Here is a 27,923-nt window from a genome sequence, read left to right on the forward strand (position 1 = left end):
AGAGAGGACTGAATTAATATTCATAAGTGACATACCGGAAAAGTGAGGGGGAGCTTGGGAAAGGAAATGAGAAAGAGCCATTGGAACTGATGACCCCCTGCAAAACAGGCTCAGCTCCCAGGCAAGAATTGCCATGTCCTTTTCCACACCTACACTACAAATCTCTGCTTTGAACAGCTTTTGGATTCCCCACTCCAGAGCACTCCAGGGAGGAAACTGTTTTGGCTGAAGTTTGGCAGGAGCAGGTGGCATTCACCAGCTGCAAGTAATTTTGCTCTTGTTGGCATCACAGCAGTTCTTGGACTTCTCACAGTTTGTGTTCAGTGGGGAACAGGATTGGGGAGGGAGCAAACAAGTCCTCGGTGGTGTTTAACAGCATCCTAGGCTTCACGGCTGGCTCTTCCAAGCTGGCAGCCCTAAGCAGACAGCAGAAGACACAGTGCTTACAGGAGGCACCTGCATGAATTTGCCAGCACGGGGTTCAGGTTTGCTTGTGTCTTTTTGTTCTCTGCTGTAAAAAGCACACTGCCTCCGACACAGCTGCCTCTCCAAGGTGGAAACAGTCCTGCAAGCCAGATGTTAATATTGCAGGGAGACAGGAAGAGAGAAGAAGAGGGTGGCTTACCAGTAGGTGCAAGTGATCTCTCTGCAGATGGACTAGCATCAGGGCCTCTCGCAGAGCCCCAGAACACATTCCTTTCCCCAGCATCTGTGCTGCCAGCTCTCCAGCATGCACACACTGTACAGAAATAGGGTCTGCACTTTGAAGATTTCAGAGGCTACTGCTCCTACAAATAACTTCAATTATTACCTTTATTTCATCAAAGAAAAAGCGGAATCTGGATAAAGTGTGTCGATTCTATTAAACTGTTTGCCTGGATTTAATGACTTCCATCTTCAGAAGCCATCTGAGAAATACTAAGATAAGCACTGGAGTAGGGGAAGAGGAGGCAATTCTTTTCTCCATTTCTCATGTGTGCACACTGCAGCAGAGGGAAGTGGAAATTCAAAGAGCATCTCTTCTAGGAGAATTTCTCAAGTGTTCTAAAAATCTTAACCCCCCTCTTTTCTTGCTACATTCTCTTTCAGCTGTGCAGCATGAAAACCCTTCCGTTTGGCTTCAGGAATGATTTACTGAAACTAAATCACAGTCTTGCTGCGTTCACTGATATGCCCAACAATCCAGACTCTCACTGGGAAGGTTTCTTTGGTTCCAACAGGCACAGTGTCATCCTGTACTACATCACTGCCACCCCAGACACAAACTGCTCTCTCTGAACCAGCCTGGCACACACTTCCACAGGGCACGACAGCCATTTCTTTGCTCCAAGCTTGTCTTTCATCACCATCCCTGACAGACACATCCTGCTTGGCAAAGATTAGCACTTTGCTAATGAAGTTAGCTCATGATCTTCTATTATAGCTGGTGCCTATTCCGATGCTTAATCTCTTTTCATCTCCTAAGGTAGGCCAAACAGCCAATGCTATTAATAATAAAATGTTTTATTGCAGTAATAGCTAGAAATCTACAGTCTAGTACAAAGCTACCACACAGATGTGCAGGTAAGCACCGTCTGTGCTGAACAGCATGTTATGAAGTTCACTGAATAAACAACAAAATAGATACATTACTTTCTCTTCACTCACAAATGACTATCACTTCCCTTTCCTATTAAGGGTGATGCTACTTAAAATGGGCTACCATGCTGCTTTTAAATGCCAACCATGACTTTGTACCAAAACCATCTCCAGTAATGCAAAGAGATCTTCAAGAAACCCTCTAGCACTGCAGGGAATGGTTGCCATCTTCCAGCAAAGCAAGACAGCAGACTCTTCGGTAATGAAAGCAGCACTGATCTGATTGCACGAGTCGAAGGAGTCCTCATCACAATGCAGGATGGCTCAAAACAATAGCGTTTGCTAGAATGAATGGTGGATGTGGCACCACATCTCTCTGTGGGAGGGGCAGCTCAGAACATCAAGTGCAATGAGGTTCCAGGAGGTGAATAAGCTACTGCAGCTGAATGCACATTAACCCTCAGGAGTAGTAAAGAAGAAAACAACTGCCCTGATCTTTTTTCTCCCTTTTTTCTTTCAAATCAGCCTCACCATTATTAAAGGAAAAGATGTAAAAAATTCCTCACTTCCTAACGGTCTGAGAGCAACAATAATCTAATAAAGCTTTTCCTATGGACAAAGTACCTCAAAATACATATTTATAACAAACCATTACAGCACGCATCACAACTTTACAAGCCTTCATCTAATTACTTCCACTGAAGCAAACACACATCGCCCTGCTCCCCCCGCCACACGCACAGCCTCACCGAGCGCCAAGCCTTCAGCAACCTTTCTCTGATGGACACATTTTTTTTCAGGAAATGACACAGTGACATAGGTAAAAGGTGATTTGGATAGACTGCTGTGTCACAAATTGTCAGGATCTGATTTAAAGACCTTGCCTTTGTCAAGAAAGACAGTTGGGTGTCTGCTTTAAAGAAGTACTGGGAATATTTTCATCAAAGGTTTGAATTGAAAAACAGTGGGAGGTAAATATCTGAGATGTTGCCAAGAAAGACCGCTATATCCGTGCAATTACCATTAACAGGGGACAGCAGTGGTTCAATGAAGTAATTCAATCTGGTGTCCTACATTTTATCAGACAGCAATTCTGAGTTCTGACATAAAAGGCTGAGAAAGAGAATTGGACTCTATTCTGTGAAATTTAGCCTTAATTCTTGCAATCAGCAGATGTGTTCTCTACTTCAGGTACCACCCTACCATCCCTCCAAGTGACTCAAAAGAAGAATATACTCGCATTCACCGTAACACTAACCATTCACATAGGATCAGTTCATACTCCGGATAGGTTTTAGAATGGAATGCATGCAATAAGAGGTGAGAGCTTTCCCTACTGAAGCTACACCAGCATTTCATTACTTCTAAGTTTAGCAGGAAGAAAAAATATCTATTGTGTAAAAGATGAAATAGTACGATGTACTCTAAACTGCTACATGTATTTTTTCCAAAACATAAGAAAGAGAGGGAGAAAGTAATTTTTTTTACCCAGAAAATGACCAAATGAGAAGACCGGGGAAGTTCACATCAAAATAACACCATCATACAGTTTCACCTCATTAATCCTGCCATACCTACACAAATAAGCCTACTTTCAGAGAATCTTTAGCACTATCTTTCTCCAGAGTAACCTCTTCGGTTAGCCACATGACTGTGCTGGTGATTTCTAAGCAAACAATACCACCAAACACACAACAAACAATCATAGCAGCAGATGCTTTGCCTCACAAATAGTCCAGCATTGCTCCTTCCTCTTGGGTTACAAAAAATACCACCATGCATAATGAGCAAACCAGCACTTTTCATGAAATGAATCCCCTCTAGAGACCCAACTCTACCTTTCCCAAATATTAAACTTACAACGCATACATTCGATGCTATTGAACATCTTCCTTAACGATATGAAACTGAGACCCCTTGGAAGATGGAGGCTTTGTATATGACAGCTTAACTGCTTGCAATCAACCTAATTTGCAGTACGATGACCTGAAATGAGTTTAAAAGCACCATAATGCATGTTTAGCAATCAGTGAGGCAATTCTTTATTATTCAGGTTCACAATTTGTGTCACATGTTATGGGAAAGAGAAAAAAGGGAAATAGGAAATAATAATTCTTTTGTTTCACAAGAGCCAATGAGCAAAAAAATATACTTCCATGAGGCCAACGGCAAAAAGTAATAAAGATGAGCTATGTGTAACAGGGGGCATTAGAGACCAAATCTAGACTGACAGCAAATCTTAGTCTTTCTGCTCCTTATCTAAATCTTATAATCTCCAGAAGCGGAAATTATAAAATTAAAAATTTGCCTACGAAAGATCATGACATGACTTCTGTTAATTGATTTTCGTTGAAGATTGTCTAAAATGATTAAGTTCATCTGAAATACGATCAAAAATACATACAGACTATGCCCCAAGGTTCTGGAACTGTAAACGAAGCTACTTGCCAACCATTGTGGCACTCCTCTCTCTTCTGCTGATGCCAGAAGTTAGAGACCCTTCTGGTAAATAACAGAATGGCAGATTCAAATACATAAATGTTTGAACTTCCTCCTTTCCTTTCCCTAAGACACCTCCATTCTTCACATTTATTATCTGTGGATCCCGCTGAGGCAAGAGAACTGTACAGAGAAGCAGAAGGAAAAGGGGCTGACATGCCCTGAGTGTTTGGTGAAGAAATAGAAGAGAACTACGTGTAACACTGTGCCAGAAAAAAATCCACAGGAACCACACAACAGGGTAAAACTGAGACAAAGATACAAGGCAGATAGATTGCTCAATTCTAACAACTCAAGTAGGAGTGGATTTGGGCAAGGAGGAAAGACAAGGCCGCCCAGAAGTACACTTTAAGTCAGCACTGCTCAGTTGAAAGTGGCAACTCCTTGCATCCACCAGCTCCTGATGTATTTGGGGTTTGTCCAAAGGAAATTAATCCATGCACTGTCCAGACAGAGGATGAAAATCAGTGTTTCAGCAGTGAGGGAATAAACCTTACGGTGCAGAAATCTGACCTCAGTTCTGCGTAGTTGGGTAAGAAACAAATGCTGTGCCTCTGCTTTCCCCTTTTGTTTAAGTTTTGGACGCTACCGTTTCACCCGACTCAAACAACTGTAAGGATCGATATTTTTAAATGCAAAACATGTTATCCAAATGCCCTGAGCATGCATTAGGGCAGGTTTCCAAAGTTAATGAGAAAATACCACAGAGAAGATCTGCAAAAGTAATAAGACTGCCATCTCTGGTCATAACAGATCTGAGTACAGACCTTTCTTGAGCGAATTCCAACCCAGGTAAAGCATTCTTTTTGCCCAAACGATTCTCAAATACTGAGTTAATAACATGTTTCTCTCAACCTTTAGAAAAATACACAATTTTGTTCTCCAAAAATAGTCGTTATGCTCCAGCTATTCTCATTGTGATTAGTAGGTTGCTAGAAATACACCTATGTCTGCTTTTACTGTTCTTTTTGCTTTGATGGTCATATCATTAGTAAACTCTTTAACGAGTCTCAGCCGTCCCTAGGAACAGCATTACATTTTACAAATGCTAACATTAACAGACCTGGGGTAGACTTTATTACCTGTAATGTTTTTATTTGGCAGTGATGATGCCTCCCTTACAGCAGCTGCTACAGTGCACACTATTTTCAGTGGCTCCTGGAATGATAACACCTAACCTATTTCAGATAAAGAAACACCAATGTTTTCAGGTCTCACTGCTCCACTGAGGTCTGCAAACGCTAACAGGCAATGCTCAAAGACACAGATTTCTACTTGGAATTTTGATCACTTCCCTTGAATTTACTATCTGAAGATTGAGAACCTCTGTTTTCAGTTTCCCTTCTCCAAAGAAAGGGCATGCAGAGATTTTAAAGTGAAGCCAACATGGCTTTCAGTATACCTTTTGCAATAATACTTGGTAAAACTAATTATAGTGAGAAAACCGGATATAATTCATTACCCTACTAAGCAAATTAGGATTTGTTAACAATGATTTATAGTGCCAAAAGCAGGATAACAAGGATTGTCTTTTCAACTGTATTCGCAGAGGATGTGACAGCTTATTAAGTGTGGTGCATCCAAACAGACTGCTGTTGTTGTGCTACTGTAGACCTCACAGCATTTCAGACGTATAAACACTTCAGCAAAACACATTTGAATGTTTGCTTTCTAAAACTGAGCACTGAAGGTAGTGAGTAACACAGCCTACTTACAAAAACAACTTTTTTTTCCTTCTTTTTACCAACATCACTGAGCACATGAAGCGTGCCAAGTATTACATTCCTCCCATTACAATAGACATCTGAATTTTTTCAGGCTATTTTCAGGTCATCCTTGTTCCTTTCCTGTGGAAGCCAATGGGTCTTGAAGTAACCTCCTAAAGCTGAGTCTTTCAGCACACTCCCACCTAAAAAGAGTCAATACTGTCACAAATTTGACCCCTTCCAGAAACCAGAATATTGGCAGAGACTCTACTTAGGATTGCAGCCACGGCATAAGGACCAGGCAATGAAGGAAAACTGACTAGAGTTAAGGGCTGTAAGTGAGAATGAGAGCCCAGAGTATGTTCTGGTACAAATAGTGTCAGATTGCTCCTGTAGGTTAGACCTAGGGTGAAAACCAGTCTTCCTTCATGGTGAAATAGTTGGCCTTATCTAGGCCAGCTACTGGCTCTTCATCTTCACTCTCCTAATACTGCTGGTGCTCCACTTGGGATGAGTTTTAGAGCTGTGAGTGGTGCAATGCAACATTACACAACACAGCATCCCAGCAGCAGGCAGCAACTACACAAACATCTGCTGAACCGAACCCACTCAGGGCCAAACTGGATAGTACAACTGATTAGCTGGAGCCTTTGGGAGTATGCTCACAATTTATGTTTGTCTGAGTCACCAGCCCGTGTGCACATCACTGTTCTCTTTTTTCTTCCTTATTTTTAAGGTGGAACAAGATCATTACTGGGTAAAGAAATGGCACTGGTGCTTATTTCTCCCTTCCAACCTCCCAGACTTGTTTCTGTCATCAGCTTGTTACAAAATGCTAATCAATTCTGAAAATGCACACAGTGCTTTTTTTGATGGGGGGGGGAACTGCTAGCACACACACACACACAAAAACACACACAAAAACTTACCATCAGCACCAACTGAAAACAAAGGAACCAGAAAATGAACCTGTCTTTGGTTGCTCCTAACAATCCCGGGAGCTGGACTTGTCATTCAGAAATAAAACATGAAGCCATTTCAATTTTTATTTCTGTTCCGTTTTGTGATGCAAACCAATAAACCATCTGTACCTTTTAATGTGAGATTGGCTGGGAGATACAGAAAGCAAGCTAGCAAAAACCATTTTCTTTAGCCAGGTAAGAGAAAAAGCTTTCAGTTATTACTCAAACTCCCATCATATTCTAAAACATCTCCCTCAGCCTTTTAAAATGACAGACAGCTGAACAATGTTAATAATTCAAACAACACAAATTCAAGTCACTTTGCTAAAGCGAGAAAGTTTTTTTCCTAAAATCCTAGCTACTCTCAAACTATCTTATGGCACTTCTCAATGAGACGTAACCTACCTCATCATCTATCTCTGAGTAGAGATGATGATGATTTGCAATGCAAAAAAATCAAAGACAAGTGGGAGGTTCTCCAGGAAGTGTTTAGTTACGATTTCTTAGGGTGCACCTATATTTACACTACGTCCAAATATTATTTCTTGTGGAAGAAGCAGAAGATAGGTTGTCATTAGATGAAGAAAACAAGCAAGTAGACGTGCTCACAACTCCTCAACAACTTTGCATCATTAGCACTCATTCAGAGGTTACTCACACATGTCCCACTCTGCTGATAGCACCTAATTAGAAATTGATTAAATAGATCAATGGCAGTTCTGATCGTGCCAGTCAGGTATGAGTTAGGCTGAATCATTTAATGCAGATTCTCAACCCTGACTATTGACTTCATAGTGAATATGGGTTATCAAAGCAGACTGTGTGAATGCCCTGCCATTCCCAGAGCATGCATCTTTTTCCTATTTTGTTTTTTTAAGAAACACTAACACAGAGGCAACAAGAACATAAGAATCAGCCTCCATCTTTCCCATTCAAAAATTTATCTAATTACAGCATAACACTAGGTCAGATTTTAGCTTTACCACAACTACTAGAAGTGCAGCACGAATTACTAGATGGAATTATCATATAGATATCAGAAAAATACTTTCCTATCACTGAAAAGTGTCGGATATGTAAACATTTTCTCAAGCAGGGATACCAGGAGACCCTCTATAGCATTAAAAGGGCCCATAAGCAATTTCTGCTTTAGTGTGACACGCATAGCAAACACATACATTGTGGACACGAGTTTCTATCAAAACCAAGTGCCCAGCATAAGCACAGGTTCCTAGCCTCACAAGAATTACTTCCATTCTGTACATGTTAGGTAATGTGTTCTACATAAACCAATCCTTCACCCTCACCAAAAACTGGGGGAGAAAACCTCATCTCCCTGAATGAACAACTGTCCCTTCCTGCCCTCCACCAATTACGTACCTCTCACTTCAGCCACCCTAAGGTAAATCCTGCTTCCATGAATGAATCAGAGCAAAATCAGCAACATCAAGTATTAGATACCGAGTATTCCCCAAGATATCAAAAAACCCCCAAGAACAGAAAGTAATGAACTATTCTTTGTTTTTACATTTCCATGTAAACGCACTGCTTTTCTAATTATGCTGCATGCCTAAGTTGACACAAAGGATACTTACTGCTTATTCCAAAATCAACAAGCAACTAATAGGAAAGTACAAACCTTGATTCGTTCAAGCTTTAAAAAGTAACACAGAAATGACAGGAAAGACAGCAATAGTCCGTTAATGGAGGGACCATTCTCCATCAATACCGGCAATAGGTTTCACCATCTCAGTCTGCTATCCTGGGCACTAATTAGAGAGCAGGTGATTTTCTCCACAAAGGCATCTATTGGTGGAGATGCATACTACTAACAAGAAACCAATACTACTGGAGAAGAGATGGGAGACCGAGAAGGACAAAAACAATAATGAACCCTGATCATTAAAATACAGATGAAACACCATTCCATTAATACTTGGACAGAACAGCAACCCGTACCTCTGTGTTCATTCATTTCAGAGTAAAACCTGCCTCCACCTGGGATCCAGCTGGAGAAGACGCTTTCACACAGTCCATCATCAGTCCATTTCAACTTACCTGGTTGCCTATGCTCCCTGTGGTGCCCATGGTATGCAACACTCTGTGCTCCAAAATACAGCGTATATTGATCAGTAATTTCCATGGGGAAAAGCTTTATTATTATCTATTAAGCTACAAACTATTGTTGTCCTATTTGAGACCAACAGCCCTTGTTTTGATGTTCCAGATTAACACTAAACAGCAAAACTAACAGTCTTCTCCAGTTAAAAGCTCTGAGAAGGATTCAATTCAAATATTCTTTCCACACTTTGATAATACAATAATTACACTGATCAGAAACACATGCTCAGTGGATCATTCTGGAGCATTTTTCTCATTGTCTGGTACCACAAAACACATCTGGGTTTTATTTGTCCCATGTAAGTTAATAAGAGGACGGGCTTTTTTTTTTTTTTTTTTTAAACAATAAGCAAGATAATCCTGAAAACAATTTTTTTCAAAACAAGAAGAGGAGGAAACAACTCCGAGTTTCATCCCAAACTGGGTAACTGTAAAAACAGCTTTCTATGGGAGTTATTTCACTATCAGGCTATCAGAGAAGAAGGAAAAAGAAAGTTACAAGAATCATATTACAATGACTCTACGTACAAAAGTATCTCATGTCAATGGAACCCAAGACAGGATGCCTCCCTGATCTGCTCAGATCTGAATCAGAACAATGCAAAGTGCCAATATGTGGGCATGAGAAGATGCTAAGCTCCTTCTTGTTACTCAGCTCCCCACTTGGTAGAACTGGAAACTTTTAAGCTTATTGCTGGAGCATAGGGGATGTTGACACCTTCCAGATTTTCACTTTACTGGACCAACCCACAGGCAGTATGGTGCAAGGAACAGCAGATGGCTTTTCTTCTGTTACCTCTGCTTCCTAAATACGAAGCTGAACATTGTTCTTAAACCATGCATATTCAGCTCTCACTATAAGGAGAAAAAGGTTTATTTATATATGTTAAAGCCTTTCATCCCACATTATATTTCTCCCATTCCAGAGCATCTCTGTGTATGTTCATACGATTTGAATTTCAAGCGCCCAAAGGAAAGCAATTTAATCTTAAGTACGGAGTTTTAGTTTTAATCTTAATGCAAGCTACATGTTGAGATGTTTGATACTCTTCTTGCTTTCATTTCCTCCCTTTTAAAAAGACATAACACAGAACAGGGAAAGTACTGGGGAAAAAAAAAAAAAACAACTGTTTTTTTCCTGTTTCACGTTTTACCTTACGCAGATTAAGGCTTTAGTCTAATTAGAAGAGCTACCACAAACCTTTTCCAGCTGATAATGCTCTCTTCAGGCCTTACCACTGGCAGAAGACAGAACATTTGGTCTGTGCTGAAGTCCAGTGTGACCCCAGCAGGACATGTCATTTCTCCATGTATTAAGCAATTCCTGTGCTTGCACTTTACACTTTACACATGAAGTCATGCATTACACAGCTCAATCCCACATCTTTCTTACAGGATCACAGACCTCTGTGAAAAAAGGCCAAACTCATGCTGTGTTCTAATGGGAGACAATTACACTCTGGGAAACTAAAAAGAGAGCAACAAAGTTTTTTTTTTTCATCATGTAATTGAACACTACAGAGTTTTCTTTTCCCAAAGCTTGATGAAAAGATAGAAGCCGTCTTTGATTACACTTTTAAATACGCAGAACAATGCTATGGAGAAAGTCTCACTGCATGTTACCCACCTGTTTTTGGACATACATAATGTCCTACTTCTCCTACAGATGTAACACCGAGGTAAAAGGGACATGCTTGGAGAATGCAGTGCAAAAGTTAGAGAGGGTACAAGCAATTTAAATACAAATCTTAGAGGAAAACAAACTGTGCACTGAATTGACTGCAGAACATTTCTTACTCCCAAACTTATCTGCATGTAAAAGGTCTGTTGATAAACTTGGGAATAAACACATAGAAAACTGTAAGTACGGACTGTTATATCAATAAAGAGACATGTATATAAACAACAAAATAGACACAGTGATCAATTATCAATCCAGTCGGGGTCCAATCCTCTTCTCATGACATCAAATGTATTGGTACAGGGGGAATCAAGCCAGCCATCCTGGATTAGAGAGCTGGTCTGACCATGGTTCGTTTTATTTGCTATAACTGTGTAAATTAAATATTTTTGGAATTTATGTAGCAACTGGTTAGCACAGGAAAACATCCATCTCCACGTCTGCTATACTACTTATCCGTGGAGGAAGAAATAGAAAAAGTCAAGTTAACCTAGTGGGCAGACAGAGATAGGTTATTTACGCTCATTTCCACATAGTAAGGCACTTTCATTTCAGGAGTAATGCTATGCTGTTCAGAGACGTGTGTTAAAGTTGAGATACACTTACAAAGTAGCCTGTTCCCAAGCTGGAAGGAGCTGAGCTCTGCAATAAAACACAAAGACAAAGTGGAAAGTCAGTGATGGTTTTTAACACGTTCCAATCCACACAGCTCATTACCAGCCCTTTCCAAGCTTTTCATCACTACATCACAGCACCAATGTGCTGCCCCTTGTCATCTGCTACTGAAACAAACACCGTGTTGCTTAATTTTTCCCTTTACATCTCTCAACAACTCTGAGATGGTAACGTGCTATTTACTGAATTCCAAGCTTCTGCGGTGGACGTAATTGCCAATTTATTTGACAGGCAGCTGGGTAATGAATTAATGATGGCATTTCGCCCTGCACTGAGACTAAACAGACACTCATCAACCAGCCTCCCTGACATGCTGACATTCAATGCCCTGGACTCCAGCTACTCAGCTTTGTGGCCACAAAGGGGCAGGCGGGAGGGGGAAAAGAAAAAAAAAAAAAAAAAAAAAAAATGTAGGCTGACTTCAAAACAAAAAGCCCAGTGGGTTTAGATGACTTTTCCAGTGTATGACCTGTTTGCCAATTTATTCCCAAAAGGCCCTGGTTCGTACACACATACTGCTTCTCTAAAATGAGACGTTTTGTAAACATAATTAGTAGTCTGAAATGTAAAAGAACGCGTGGGCATAGAGAAGCTGCTTCAGTCCATGTACCATTTCCTGGAGAACAGTCACTACGATTTCCCACTTGGATGTCCACACTCTTAGACAAACCAAAGATTTAAAAAGAGAAGCAAAAATAAAGCAACCAAACCCTACAGTGTGAAACTGATTCCAAAACTCCAAACCGTAAGAATAATTTAAACCAGTATTACTAAATTGAAAAATAATCAAAAGGTTTAAATGCTTTAAAAAAAATAAAAATAGGCATCATGAAATTCATTTTAAGTGGGACGTGATCACAACCTCTACATTCACAGGAATTAAGGAGATAAAGGGTTTTGTTTCATTAGTTTTTCATCTCAGCAATGGGGATTACACAGCAGGTTCTCTTAGAGCCATGGTGAGAGACCGAAACATCTCAGGCCTAATCCAGGTCACTGCTGTTGTATTAAAGGGTGATCAGTTCCAACGCTCCGACCCCATCACCTGAAACGCTCTAAGCCAGGCTGGTCAACAGACAAGGAAGCAAAAGGCAGAGGGTAACTCTGAGGTGAGCAGTAGGAAGCTCAGAAGACCAACCTTCAGCTCCTGCAGCTCAGTCTGCATTGCAGCACTGTAATAGAAATGCTCTTCCAGTGCTGCACGAGTTCTGCCATTACCAGGACCCAACCAGCCCCAGCCAAACGCTGGAAAGAAGCAGGATTTGCATCCCTGCCAGCCCTACCGCAGGGAACCCTGACAGCAACCCCCTCTACCTCTGATCTCCAAGTGAAGCACTGACACAAAATGAAGCCAAACCCCACCCCCAAGGGGCTGACTCAGTCTTTTCACTGAACCCTGTGCAGCAGAAATAGTGCCAAGAAATTTTAAATTAACAGCCGTACTCATTGCAAATAATCAGAATATTACCATGTGTGCACCAAAGCACTACTAAAAAGAGAGGTTTAGATAGAGGTTTAGGTTATGTACATACAGGGAAAGGCTCTTTGGTTTAAGCCATTAAAAGTTAAAGATTTAGCAGGAGAAAAGCATGAGGAATGGATGCCCCATCCCTGGAGGCATTCAAGGCCAGGCTGGATATGGCTCTGAGCAGCGTGGTCTGGTGGCTGGTGACCTGCACATAGCAGGGGGTTGGAACTGCATGAGCACTGTGGTTCTCTTCAATCCTATGATTCTATGATTCTGGCAATCTTAGGGGTGCCAACATTGCAGTATTAATAGACTCTGCTATGGAAATTTGGAATTCCCAGCACAGGGATGGGAACAGGTGGCCATGGGCAGTCAGGTAAGCACCACAGCACAGCCCTCACATGGCTGCCAAGTCCCCTCCAGGACTACGGGGTTTCAAGAGCCACTGCTGCTCACAGTTCTGTAACACCAGGTTGGAAGGGCTGCATGGATGCTGAACAAGTCCCACTCTTTCACTCACAACTTACAAAACTTACTTCAAAGGCTGAACACTCCAAAGTTTGCATTCTGCATCTGTGTGCACTTTTTGTCTGCTTTTTATTCCAAGCTTTGGAAGGATCAAATATCAAAACACAAAACACAAAACAAAGAAAAAAGGAATAAGCAAACAAAATGCTTCCCGCTGAATATTTCCATTCCTTCAAAAGCAACACTGCAATGGCTATGAGAGGACAGCTGAAACGTAGCAGTCAAATGACTTTTGCTGAAAAGAAATAATTTGGAGCAATTTCAGGGAATTCGACTTGATGGAAACACAGCCCTCCACAAATTGCATGCTGCATATGGACAGTACACTCTGCATACTCTGTTCAGTTTAAGTAGCTACAAAAGACTGTGTTGCACATGCATGAATGACTAAGTTGGCTGCGTTGTGAACTGTGTGCTGACAGAGCGCACGGGCTGAAGCAAGGGCTATGCAAGAAGGCAGCTTCTCACCTGGTTTTTTGACAACTCCCAACAGCGAAAGGATCCTACCACCCAGTGCCCAGCCTTGGTACCAACTGATGAATGTGATACTGAGTATGCAGCATCTTTACAAGACCATGCTGAGTCGTGATCCTGCACTGGATGGTTCTACATCTCTTACATAAATGCGCCTATAATAGAGGGAATGGTTTCACTTTCCCCCTTTGCAAAATCCAACATTAGGTTCACCGTTTGATATTCACACAACCACCAGCAGAAGCCTGCACAGGGTGCCCATCAGCAAAACACAAGCCTCTTGCTTAAAATTAACACCATTTCAGTTTTGTTATTCTCATTCAGCTCTTTTCTAATTATTTATTTCTTCTTTTTTAAAGAGAACAACTTTTGGCCCAGGAGCAAAAATGTAGTAACTCTCTCGTAAGCATTACTTTATTGTGTACCAATGAAAATTACATCCTTGAGGTCTTGGAAGGCACAGTTATACCCATTTTGCATATAGATTGTGCATTACTTGGGGAGCTGGGTGGGGAGGAAGGCTGTGTTGTATATTTTTGTTCTGGCTATTGTTTATGCAGGTCTGACTGAATGAAGGAACAGTGGGTATCATTTCAATTTCTGATGTCAACATCAAATTACTTATTTAATTTCATGCCTGGCGAAGCATTGTATAGCTACACGCAGAATCATTTCACTTCATTTGTTATGCTGTGTTTTCTTGGCGATTGGCTTGCCTTCCAACTGACAGCTTTAATTACGACATGAATTTGATTGCACTGCCGAGGAATTAACATAATGCAACAAAGCATTTAAGCACCCAACCTTAGACACACAAACACACACATACACACCCTCACACACACACAAAGCAGCGGCAACTGCAGCTGATCAGCTCCTGGCACACACACACACAGCTTTGCTGGTGTTATCCCACTTTAGATACAGCCAAGATTACTGGGGATATTCTGGAGGAGGAGAAGCGCTCCGGATTTCAAAGCACATAACCCAAAGACTGTTTCTTAATTTATCTTTCTTTGGGCTTCAGACAAAGGTGGGAGGGAATGGGAGGCAGAGAATTGCACGTCTCGTACTGAGGCAGGAACCATGAGCCATCAAAAGTATCACACTGCTGGGTGCTGAGACCTTTCCTGCCTGCAGACAGCAGCAAAGCCATGGGCAGGGCACGCTGGGACTGACTCCTGCCTCAACACACCTCACTGGGACTTGTTCTAGAGGGTGAAGTACACAACACAGCAGATGCACACAGCTGCACAACAGCAGGGAAATAGGAGCTCTATGGAAGGAATCTGCGAGCTCTGCTGTGACCCTTCATGCTGGTGAGAAATGGTGTCATCATTAAAAAAGAAGCACCGCAGTCCCACTTCCCATTCTGAGCTAGAACAATATTCCAGACAGACAGATGCCAGCGCCGTTGCTGAGTTATTTCTCCCAGTGTGTGACTTCTTGTTCAGCAAAAAGAGGCCAGGATTCCATGCTGCTTCTGTGTATAGGAAGACCTGCACTGCCCATCTCCTTCAGGAACATCTTTTTCAGTGCCCATCTTTTCCTGAGCATCCTCTCTCATCAGCAGCCTGCTCCCAGCAGTGCTGAGGACGCCTGGAGCAGCCTGCACACCCTGTCCTCCCAGAGCACACTCGCACTGCCACTGCATCCCAAAATGATGAACAAGGTCCGTTTCGCAACCATCACATTTTTAACAGTACTAGCAATGAGCTGAGAGGCGTGCACAAGCTTCAGATCTGCGCCAGGTCAGGAACTGAGGGATGTGTGCCATAGAAATGAGTTCTTGGGTTTGATTTTGATTAGTGTGATGGTGGGCTGAATCCCCAAATACTCTGTGCATTTACCATCTAGGTCTGATGCAATTCTCACATTTCCATCCAGTGATCTCTTGGCTGCTTGTAAAACACGGCTAAAAGGAACCTCATGCACTCCAAAGCAGGACAATTCAATTAAATACAAATACATACAGAAACAGGAAGAAAAACAAGTTGACTGAGCTCCAAGCTGTGGCAAAGCGCTGCCATCTTGTCTCCAAGCAAGATCTCAACAAAATGAATTCTACTACTGGCAAGATTTTGATGAGATTAAATTGACTGCAGCACCCTATATATAAAGCAGGAGCAGCTCTCCAATTTCTCCTTCAGGCCCCTGGAGCTACCTCTGCCCACAAAGGAAAAAAACAAGTTGGCATTCCAAAAAATACAATATGGGGTAAAAAGGGTTTATGAAATGGGATTCAGACGAGGAGATGTATTAGGGGACTGGCAAATGCTTGCAAAGGAGCACTTGGGCAGTCGTTATCCCCAGTCTAGCAGAGGTCAGCCTGCCTGCTAATTATGTTCTCTCACAGAGGTGTGTGCGGATGTGTGCCTGTGCACACACATGGGGGATGAAGAGAAAGGAGCCGATGGAAATCAGTTGCATTGCATTGTATCTGACAAGAACACAGGATATTCCCCTTCCTGCTCTCTGATGCTATTTCAAGCCTCATTATGGGAAAAGCCTCCTGTTTAACCTGGTCTTTCCACTGAATTATCTTCTTTTCATTTTTGACCACTTCTCTTGAAAACGCTGCAAATTACCTGCTTGGATCTCATTAGCCTGGAAAAGAGTCATCCCTCGTAAACACATTTTGCATCAATCTGCGTTACCCAAGGACTGTAGGTACATTTACAATATGCAGAGTTGAAAGATATCTGACAGGAGAGGGAACGAAGACACTGACATGTCAGTGTGTAACTGGATATTCATTATACTGTCTCCCTCGTTCTGCATCTGTCACTAAGCTATCACTTAGGCTCCACATTAAAGCTCACAAAGCTAACATTTCTGTTTCAACAGCTTACTTAAAACTAGGCATTTGAAAATTGATCATCCACCTAGACTATATGCTCTTCATTCATTATACATATTTTCATGCAGTAGCCATCTTACAATGCTGTGGGGCAGTATCAGTGGAGATTCATCGTATTTCAAGTCCCAGCTTTGCTTTCTGACCTCAGGGCTAATCTGTCTGGAGTGTTACCTTTTTTTCCCTTCAATTTTAAGCAGAATACACACTTGCTGTGTATTGTTTCTGAGCATTTTTAAAATCAGGATCTTCAGAGAGAGGTTGGTCTTCTGGCTGTACTTTTTATTCTGGATAACCATTTGTTGTAACCATTAGAACAACTCGTTTCTTCCAAAAAAACAAAAAAAATCAAACATCTAACCTTATTAAGCTAATGATGCTTCTTGGTGCATACAAGCACAGTTCAAGGTGGGCTCTCCCAAAACTAGATATGAAGCAAAATATGTCTTTGCATGGCCCTGTCTAATAAAGTAGGGTGTTTGTCTTCAGAAGAGAGAGAAATGCAGAACAGTATTTACTTTTCTTAACCAAAAGGGTCTGGGAGAGGCAGAAGGCCAACAAAGAACATCATACCTCCCAATAGCTTGTGAAATCTCAGCTGAACTGGCAACACCAGAACACAGAAAGATAGGTTTGTATTGCAATCAGTTATCAAAGCATAAAGGAACTTTCTTATTAAGCAAAACGTAAATTATGCATAACTTTACTTTAAAATATATGTTTCCACACATATTTGAATAATGTTCCTTTTCAGCAACCTGTGAATCCCTGTGCCCTCTCTTGGGTGTAGCACTAAGGAAGTTGTGTTTTTTCTCCCCTTCCTTTTAACCTGCCATAGTGCCAAGACAAACACAAACTACTGGAAGAGTATGAGAAGGGAAAAAAGGTGTTTAGAGGAAGGGGAATCAGGGCTCTGTGCTCACAGCCAGGCCTGGCACCGCACTGCTGAGAAGCTCCAGTAGAGCCTCAGAGCTCTCCATGCAGCACACTTGCAAGGGAGCAGTGAGATGAAATCAAAGCCAGCTTTGTAAGGAGTGGTGTTTTGGTTTTTTTTTGCTAGAAGATGCTCTGTAGTTGTGAAGTTCATCTCTTCTAAGCTGCCACAGGGCTCAGAGCAAACTGGCAAAACTGACAGGCTGATGGTCAGCTGCCATCCACTGCTACCTGTACTGAGCATTTACTCACTGCCTCCTCCATTCTCCTCTTCCAAGGCACCTCATAGCACTGAGCTATGAGAGCAGGATCTGAAGTGTGTAACTCAATGCACTCTTAAAGGATGGTTACAGCAGAAGAATGGGCCCCTAAAATAACGTGATAAAGGGATGAGGAAAGAGAGCACAACAGATTTTAGACCTTCACTGAGAAAACCAAGTGGCTGTTCCAGCAATACGCACAACTCAGCAAAAATGGCTAGCTGTATGCCTTCAGGCTTAAATTCACACAACAAAATGTATCCTTTACAAAGGTATTGCTTTTAATGTGTGCTCAATTCCATTTTATTGGATTGGCCTATACAGGACACCATCTGGTATCTGTCATCCAAATCTACATGGACATGCTATCAATAAAATCCCCATTTCCAAAATGTGGGTTAGTTAAAAGTAGGGCCAGATTGCTGGCTGATATAAATTAGTCTGACTGATGCAGCTATGTTTTTACCAGCAAAGGATCTGACCTACAAAATCCCCACTTTAGATACTCTTTTGGGACAGAGGCTGCCTTTATATTCTCTGTTGCAAAGCATGTAAGCACAGAGGACACAAAGCCATGAATAAAACACTCAAGGATTGTGATGGTACACATAATAAATAAGAATCTAATTGCAGCAACAAAAGATTTCTGTATTTATTCATATGTCAGAATAACTCACGCGTGTCATTCAGTGAATGGGCAGCATGCTTCACTGGAGAAAAGCATTCTCTGTAGAGCTGCCATCTTTAGGCAGAGCAATAAAGGCAGAGCTTATGCTATTGTTGGCCGTGTTATATCAGTTCATCAGATATAAGTTATACCAGAATCTCTAGACTTACTTTCCATAAAGACAGTATTTACCCCTGAAGAAATGCATTATGTCCTTTCCCCAAACTGGGGCGAAAAGAGGCCATCTCACTTCTCAACTATGCAGAGTACTGTAACTTCATTAAGTGGCCTTCAATTATTTTTGATTGAATGAGCGTTTCCACACAGTCAGACACTGTACCGAGCTTAATGAATTTGACTGAACTGGGACAGGTGACATAAGTTACTTCTTCCCCTTTCGCTCCTGAAAGCGAAGGGATTTTTAGCAACAAACCATCCCACAGACAAAATCCTGTTACAACTCAGGGCCCTCTGAAACTACACCAGGGTCAAGCAGAACAGCATTTGGCTGCAGGAGCTTTACTTACATCACTGAGCCTTTCCCGAGAGCTACTTCGATGGAAACCTTTCGATTCCCCGCTGGCGCTTTCACTGTCACTGTCTCGGCAGCTGTTCTGACCTGGCTTGAGCTGCAAAAAAGATAGAAAACAGAGAAAGCAAGAGTTTAGCCTGGCTCAGGTAAGTCCCCTGCTCTTGGTGCATGACAGTTCCCAAACACGTTGAAGGAGGAAATCTGCACATCCCAAGGAAACCACAGAGTAGAACCATCATTCTGTGACCTTCTAGTTGTCTGAAGTTATTTATGCTGTAGAAGTTGTTTTGTAAAGTTACCATCAGAACAAAGAGCACCTGGGATCAATCCCTCCCTCTTTACAGCATTGAGGATCTCAGATCAATGGAAATCTCCCAAGGGGATGGAACAGCCTTTGCTGCACTCATTCCTAACAACATTGCCTTGTACCATAAAACCTTCTTGGCTGACCTCAGTGTTCATAAAACACAGAACCATGGAATGGCCTGGATTGAAAAGGACCACAATGAGCATCCAGTTTCAACCCCCCTGCTATGCACAGGGTCATCAAAAAACATGATCTATTTATCAACTATTGGATTGCTTTTGCTTTTCAAATCCTTTTTAACGAACATTACTGGCATGGCAATGCATTGAAAAACAAAAAAATAACGAGCTACATATTCCAGACAATTGAGAACACACCTGCATATTGTGCAGGCCAATGGCACTGTACTGAAATGAGCATCTCCCATACACGTACATTATACATAAGCCCACAATCACATACACATATATACTGCAAGAGGATGATATGCGACCTACATCTACTGCAATGCTGGCACTGTACCCCTTTCTTCTAACACATCTTTCCTTATATATTGCTAGCACTTTTTAAAAGCTAGCTTTAACCTTTTGAGTGCCTTGTTTGAACTGACTATGATAAAATTGTTTATTTTAGAGGTTAATGCTGACAAAAGTCAATTTCATAAATTTAGATTTAAAAGCACAAACTAGAACTGCTGGCAGCTGAAGCAAATGAGGAGAAAACATGCAGCGATGTTCCTAATGAGTTTATAAGGCAGCTATGATTGCATTCATAAAATAAACACTACCATATTTTGTAGTAATTTCTATTCAGACTGTACATAATTACAAGAACCACACTCATCTCCATTTCACAACTGGTGACCGAAAGTTCTTGACCCATGAATTTTCTCCACCATCCTTTCCCCACTTCTCTCTCTTCTCATTTCATTCTGGTTCACCCACACTCTGCACAAGCACACACAAAAATACACACTCTCTTTCAGAGGCTCAAGACACACGCTTCTGTCCTATATCCCAGTCACACACATCGCTCCTCTCCCTCACTACAGGAATACACTCAGGAATATCCTCACTCCAATGGTTACCATCAGTTTCTCACAATCACCGCAGCCAGTCTGGCAACAGCAAACTTCATATGTGGTCTGGTGTATGCAAAACTGCTTAACCTTCATCTCTTAGTCTCATTTGGTAAGAAAAAAAACCCAAACACGTTCAATGCTGAAAGCATAACTGCTTGATGCTCTTTCACATTACTCTCTCCAAGATGTGACTAAGGCTAAGACAAGCGTGGCCTACAAGAGCTCTAAATCTTAACTGGGATTCTTGTGTCTTGGTTGCATGTTGCACCAGAAAACAACTCTGTGGGTATCCATCCTCTGGGGACTTTTATTCCTGATCTTGTGGCATCTTTTCAGCCATAGATATTAGGAGGAAGTTTTTCACACAGAGGGTGGTGAGGCACTGGCACAGGCTGCCCAAGGAGGCTGTGGATGCCCCATCCCTGCAGGCATTCAAGGCCAGGCTGGATGTGGCTCTGGGCAGCCTGGGCTGCTGGTTGGCGACCTGCACACAGCAGGGGGTTGGAACTGGATGAGTACTGTGGTTCTTTTCAACCCAGGCCATTCTGTGGTTCTGATAGGTGTGATGACAGCACAGCAGGGTGATATTTCTTGACATTATCCAATAAAAAGCCAATTCACAGAATCATAGAGTCACAGGAACGGTGACTCCACCACCTCCCTGGGCAGCCATTCCAGTGCCTGACCACTCTGAGAGAAAAAGCTTTTCCTCATGTCCAACCTAAACCTCCTCTGCTACAACTTGCGGCCATTTCCTCAGGTCCTGTTTGTTGCCTGGGAGAAGAGGCCAAACCCCTCCTCATCACAGCCTCCCCTCAGGAAGTTGCAGAGAGCAGTGAGGTCTCCCCTGAGCTCCTCTTCTCCAGACTGAACAATCCCAGCTCCCTCAGCCGCTCCTCATAGGATTTGTGCTCCAGACCCCTCACCAGCTTTGTTGCCCTTCTCTGCACACACTCCAGGGCCTCAACATCTTTCCTGTAGTGAGGAGCCCAAAAGTGGACACAGTACTGGAGGTGCAGCCTCACCAGAGCTGAATAGAGGGGGATGCTCACCTCCCTGCTCCTGCTGGCCACGCTATTTCTAATGCAGGCCAGGATACCACTGGCCCTCTTGGCCACCTGGGCACACTGCTGGCTCATGTTCAGCCAAGCATCAACCAACACCCCCAGGTCCTCCTCACAGACATCCAGCCACTCATCCCCAAGCCAATAGTGCTGCATGGGGATTCAGTCATATGGAAGTTAAGCCAGTGGGCATTTAGAGCTGCACAGTTCATGGTACAGCAGCAAAGTCACAACAGACACCCAGAACACTGAAGAAGCTGCAGGAAACTCAGCAAACTCACCCAAACCCTGCACCTCCTCCTTCTGCAGTGAGAAGGTCCAATGCCTGGCAAAGATTTAAACTGAGTTAAAAAAAAAAAAAAAAAAAAAAAGGCAGTTTTGCTATTCTCTATCAGCCAGAAGAAAGGGCAAAGTACACAGAACTCAGATGAACAACTGAGTTGCAATGCATGAGCATAACTGCAAAAAAATAATAAAAAAAAAAGGCACAACAAAATGCACAGCTGTACTCTCAGCTCAAAGAAAACATAAGAACTTGAGCTATTTGTCAAACGTTTACAATTTAATAAATAAACTAAATATTCCACAGCTCAGCCAGAAAGCCTCAAGTAAAAACATTTTTATTTCAAATGGAATGGTTTATCAGACAGATCTAATAGATTTAGGTAATATTTTTGGAGGCGGTAGAGAGGATAACAAATTCAAGAAGTCTAATGCTCCATATTTAACTCCCAGATTTTATCTGGGACCTCAATGTGCTGTAATTATATGGTCCCAGGTTTAAAATTTAACCACCCAAAGGAAAATGGATCAAGTTTCCCTGACTCAGCCTTTTGTCAACAGCTGCTCAACGATGGTTTTTCCACTGCTGTTGTAATGAGGAAGAAAGAGGGGAGGAAGAGGAGAGGGAGGAGAAGAGACACAATAGGTGTCATTCTTCTGGAAACACCTCACAAGCATTAAGGGATACAACCAAGGTATCCAAATCTGAAACACTGCAGGAACAAAGTGCGCTATACAGACCAGACGGAAAACTCAGAATTAAGTCCAAGTTCAGATTTATAAGCTTTTCATGTTTTCCTTTCTTTCGTTCTGAGTTGCTCCATACGCCAAACTGCTGAGAGTTTAAATTTTATTGCAAAATCCATCAATCTGTGCTAAATTAAAAAATAATAATAATAAAGCATGGAAATGTGCCCACTGTCTTATATAAGAACTTTGTTACACACAAACACACGTGAGAACACTTCATGTGGACGGGCAGCGGTTCGTTTTAGCCTCCTCATACAGATTCTGCCGCTTAATGTGATGCTGAAATATCAGAAATGCTAAGAAAAGATCTGTAAGACTGGATTTTCAGTCAGCTGGTGCCTGGTGCACTGCCCTGAGGCACATGGCATCCCTAAAAAGCTTCCCCCCCAAAATTTAAGTTCTCCTGCATGGAAGACATCTCAAGTGCTCCATTCACAGGTCTTGCTCCTGTACCAGTCCTGTTAGGGTGACCAATGAAAAAACAAAGCCAGTAAGGAACTCTCGTGGTTCTTACACAGTGTCTGACTGAGGGCTTTCCAGCATTTACACAGGTTCTTCTCACTTGCACCGAGCAAGGAACAAAGAAGGGATGGCAAAAAGAAAGTGCAGCTCCACACTTGTGATGGCAATGAATACTCACACACTGGGCTCTCATGAAGGTCTCACAAAGAGAAAAAGCAGTTTTTTCAGTCCCAATCCCCAAAAACATGGAGTGCTGCCGACTCACAAAGACCTCAAGGCCTTCCCAATGGGAGAAGCACAGCAATGAAGCCAGAACTGGGATGGCACTGGGCACCCCAGTTGACACCCACATCTCCCCATCTTCCCTTCGTATTGGTGGGGATACCCAGTATCACCTCACTGTATTTCTAGAAAGCTTTTCTCCTGCTGTACAACCTATTGGCTTGTATTGTCCTTAAGTTTGTTGGACAACACTGGAAGTCAACTGGATAACTGTTGTGGGGTTTTTTATTTTTTTTATTTTATTTTTTATTTTTTTAATGAAAAGGAAGAAAAATCAAATAAGCTTTGGCAGGACAGCTGCCAGCAGAAGTTTGGCATCAGGTTTTATTTCTGATTCTATCTCCCCACACCTCATTCCCTCTCCAGAAACTGAAAATAATTGCAGGCTCTGTGTTCCTTCTTCCCAATTCTTCTTTTTGATGCTGAACAATCAAAGGTTTTCCCATGGATTTTCTTAACAGAAATCCGATTTGCACGATTTACATCAAACTGGCAGGAGTGAATGCATAGCTCCAAATAGTCCTGACTAGATGAAGTATATACAATTACAAATCCAAGTTTCTTTTCAGAAAATTAAAAGGGGACAGTCACAAGTTATCTCCACGGTCATTACGTCTTTATTTGCCTATTTATTTATGCGGGTAGGTATTTACTTCTGATCAACAGTCTTTGAGCTACTGAGAAAAGCAGTACTGAGGTAGCCACACTCGTAAGTTGCCATCCTTATAAGAAAGACACTGAGGCCCTGGAGTGTGTCCAGAGAAGAAACAGGGCTGTGAGGGCTCTGGAGCACACGTCTGATGGGGAGCAGCTGAGGGAGCTGGGATGGGTCAGAGTGGAGCAGAGGAGGCTCAGGGGAAACCTCACTGCTCCCTGCAGCTGCCTGAAAGGAGCTGGTGGGATGGGGGTCAGCCTTTGCTCTCAAGTAAAAGTGCTTGGATGAGAGGTGATGGCATTAAGTTGCACCAAGAGAGGTTCGGGTTGGATACTAGGAAATTCTTCTCAGAAAGAAGTACAGGCTGCTCAGCAAGTAGTGGGGTCACTGCCCATGGGGATGTTTAAAAAAAGAGTACGTGTGGCACTTGAGGCCACTGTTAGTGAGCATGGTGGGGATGGGTCAGCAGTTGGACATGATGATCCTAGTGGTCTTTCCCAGTCTTAATGATTCTATGATTCCAAGGAAGCATTCTTTGCTTGTGGTGGTCATCAGCCAAAAATCTTCTGTCTTTACCCCAACCCACAAGAACTTCCATCTTCTCCCCCTGCCCTGCCAAGGAAGGAAGGAGAGGGAGGTTGGGTGGTTGGGCACTGGCAGGGGAAGGTCACCTGGCATGGATGAGTTCCTTGCTGAAGAACATTCAGCCAATCACAATGGTGCAAACCACCATGGACGTATCACTGTGCTACCCTGCAGGGCAGCTGCACCATGGGCTGTTGAGATAGCAGTGCCATAGTGCTGTAATTACTACAACAGTTGCATATTTCTGGGAAATGAGGAAGGGATATGGGATGTAAGCCATAAAAGTTAAGGATAACCCATAACAACACAGCTCTCTGCTGCCTTTTGCCTCAGAAAGGAAAAGAATGAAGGACAGTGACAGTCAATCACCTTAAGAGGCATAAGGGAGAATAAAATGGCAGCTGAGCCCCCAAAGTACAGGGAGCATCACCCTCTTGAGACCACAGTCTGCTTTGCTGGATCCCTAAGCCACTTCAGATAATTCCATAGCAGCAGTGCCTGGTTAGCACATAACAAAAAGCAAAATAAATAAATCTACAGAGAATTTAGCAAAAGCCTTTTTCACAGAGCTTATATATTGTGTCAAAAACACCCTAATGTGGCTGTTCTCAGCTTTTTTTTTATATATATATATATATATATAATATATTTTAATTTAAAACCCCGTACCATTTGGTAGCAGTAAATCCAAGCTATGGTATAGTTTTGAGGCGCCTGAGCTTCCACACCATATGGAATTAAAGGATTATTTCACTACATTATACTTTAAAGTTATGAATACTAACGCTTCTCCATGTTATAGTGCTGCCAGCAAGCTAAGCCTTTACCAGAGCCCTGGAGGAAGAGGACACCTGCTCTCCAAGGGATGGCATAACCCTACTGCAGGGAGGGGAATTAGGCTTTCAGTTCTTCCTGTCATTCTTTATACAGCTTTTGCAAGGGCAAGATAGTCTAAAACTTGTCTGATCCAACTTCTACCTGGAAGAATATATTCTTGAGCTCAGATCGGCTGGTGAACAGACCCGTAATTCCTGCATCAGAAACGTTTCCTGACTCCAGAAGTCTCAACAGGTACAGCCTCATCCCAAACCCACAGCACAAGTCTGTCACACCTAACACAAGGACATTTATATCTGCTCCTCCATATACAGAACTTCCCTGCACTCACTCTCTAGGCTTTCCCTAGCAGCCTAGACTCAAGGCTGGCTCTAAAATGTGAATTTTTGTTCCTACTGGGAATCACTGATCCTTCCCCAGTGCAGCAGACGTGGATCTAGGCAGAAGCACCGGCACACAAGGCAGTTGCCCGTGGCTGCTCTGCTCCAAAGGCCACCAAAGGAGCAACAGCCAACTGTGCCTGTGCAGAATATGCTATGGTCAGGCTGCCAAAGATGCTTGTCTACAATAGGGAGAGTAGGAACAGATGGACCACTGAAGCCTCTTTAGCATCAGATGTCTCTAATGCCATAGCTTAAGCACTGGGAGCATCTCCAGCCCCCAGCTGCAGAGCTGACCCATCAGATCCCTGACAGGTTCAACACACTTGTTTGTCTTCCAATGTCAGTGTGTTCACATGCTTGGAGGAGACTGGTTTTGATATGCTTCCAGGAGCAAAAGCCAACTGCAGTTCCCACCAACCCCCCCCTCACTCATCACGGTGGAAAAACACCAGCAAATTAAAACATGTACTGTAGCACTATTCTGCACTTAAACACATTTTTCACCTCAAAATGTGGTATCTGTTTGATTTCAAAACATGACAAGTCATGTAGAAGCATAATTGATTCGAATCAACAAAGCTACTGATTATAGAAATGAGAAGTAGAACACGAGCGAATTGAAGGGCGATGAGGTAGAACACTACAGGGCACTGCTTTTTATATGATATCTGGAAAACAGAGGGAAACATTTAACTCTTCTAGTCAGCTGAGCTTCCACAGACGTACATCTCAGCACCTGAACTACAGCCTTGTCTGTATGACTGCAGCACACAGCCCCATAGGCACAGCAGGAACATCCACTGAGTGCTGCCTAAGATGTCAGTCCCTCTCCTACCCAACCAAAAATCCACACTCAAAGCATCTTCCATTAGTCAGAGAACAGCAGCAGATTTCACGCAGGGCTCGATTTTTAATTACCAAATAAATACCTTCTCAATGACTGAGAACAAATCTGATTGTATGAGAACAAATAAAAAGAGAACTGCATAGAAAGAAAAAAAGAATCCCGGCACGTAAATCCAGGCCTGTTACTTGTGATTTAAATAATGATTAACAGCTGTCACTTAGATACTTTCATTTAAATCTTGCTACTAACACAAATCAGACAAATACAAGTCACACAGCACTTGTATCTCACCCAAAGCTGAAGTTCTGAGCAAGAGCTCTCCATCACACTTCTAGCAAAGCTTTGCTCACTGCCACAATAGCTGTCCGGATAGCTAAAGAAAGCAGCAGTGCAAGGAAAGCAAATCAGAGGTGAGGTAACGAGGAGGAAGAATATTTATACTGCACAACTTTAGGCAGTAAATACGAAAAAAGAATTCACAGCGAGCATGGACTCTGAAAAATATTAATACAAAGACATTTTTCACACCAGGGAAGAAAAATGTTGTTACCTGAGAGATACAATAAAACATTTGGAGAGGCTCTCTGTGCATGTCTTGATATTTAATCTTAGAACAACTGATGCACGTGCTCTGAGAAGCTGCCAGCCACCAAGGAGCGGGGCCATGTGCCACCACCTGGGATCTGATGCCCTCCCCAGCATATGAAGCTAGTTCATTTGGCATACCTGTGTGGCAATGTGAGGGAAAGCAACAGAGTGAAGATGTTAGCTTTTGTTTCTTTGCTGTCTCTACTGAGAATAGAATGTTATTTTCCTGAATTTTTTCCATGAAAAGCAAGAATAAATACACACGTGTCTTCCTATTTCTTCCAACCACAAATCGAAATCTAACAGAACGTGGACAAGTAACTATAGGCAATTATCTAATTAGCTCTGTGATACAGAACTACAGAACAAGTCCATCAGAAGCACTGGTGGCCATTTCCTGCTGTCGTACTCGCTCAATACATCAGAGCAGAGGAACTCATCCTCTAATGCCCCAAATGGAGGAGATCCTCCTGAAAGAAGCAGCTACACCCCCTCTTCTCCTAAGGACAATTTGGCTATCTATCTAGCACTGCTATTGCAGCAACACCAAGGGTTCGTGTTCTGCTTACAGTAGCAACAGCAGAAGCAACAGAGACTAAGAATAAACAGCATCCTTGCCAAAGCGGGGGTGGGGGGTAAAGAGAACGGGCATTTATTTCCAGATCCTCTTCTCCTTCATTATATGCTTGGGCAACCTTAGATATATAGCACACAGAAGGTACTCTGAAGTAGCTCTGTAGGTCTATTTTATCTAAGTTACACAGAGAATGCAGCCCATCATTTTTTTTCCATGCTGTTTATACAGAAATCAAAGATAAATCTGGCATAAACTCATCACACCCCAGAATCATACATACAT

The 27,923-nt window shown here is 42.4% G+C and overlaps 1 protein-coding gene across 2 annotated transcripts in view; it reads right to left on the minus strand.

Moving 5' to 3' along the window:
* Positions 1-27,923, minus strand: part of AUTS2 (activator of transcription and developmental regulator AUTS2) — a 660,967-nt gene that overhangs the window by 363,380 nt on the left and 269,664 nt on the right. For both annotated transcript variants that reach the window (XM_042879514.1, XM_042879515.1), the window contains exons 3-4: positions 18,937-19,038; positions 11,154-11,189 (exon numbers count right to left, since the gene is read on the minus strand). In XM_042879514.1, the coding sequence (XP_042735448.1) occupies positions 11,154-11,189; positions 18,937-19,038 (138 nt within the window). The remainder of the gene's footprint in view (positions 1-11,153; positions 11,190-18,936; positions 19,039-27,923) is intronic.

The sequence above is a fragment of the Lagopus leucura genome, unplaced genomic scaffold, assembly GCF_019238085.1.
Source record: "Lagopus leucura isolate 7727_CA_CO unplaced genomic scaffold, USGS_WTPT01 Super-Scaffold_100024, whole genome shotgun sequence".
Classification (NCBI taxonomy): domain Eukaryota; kingdom Metazoa; phylum Chordata; class Aves; order Galliformes; family Phasianidae; genus Lagopus; species Lagopus leucura.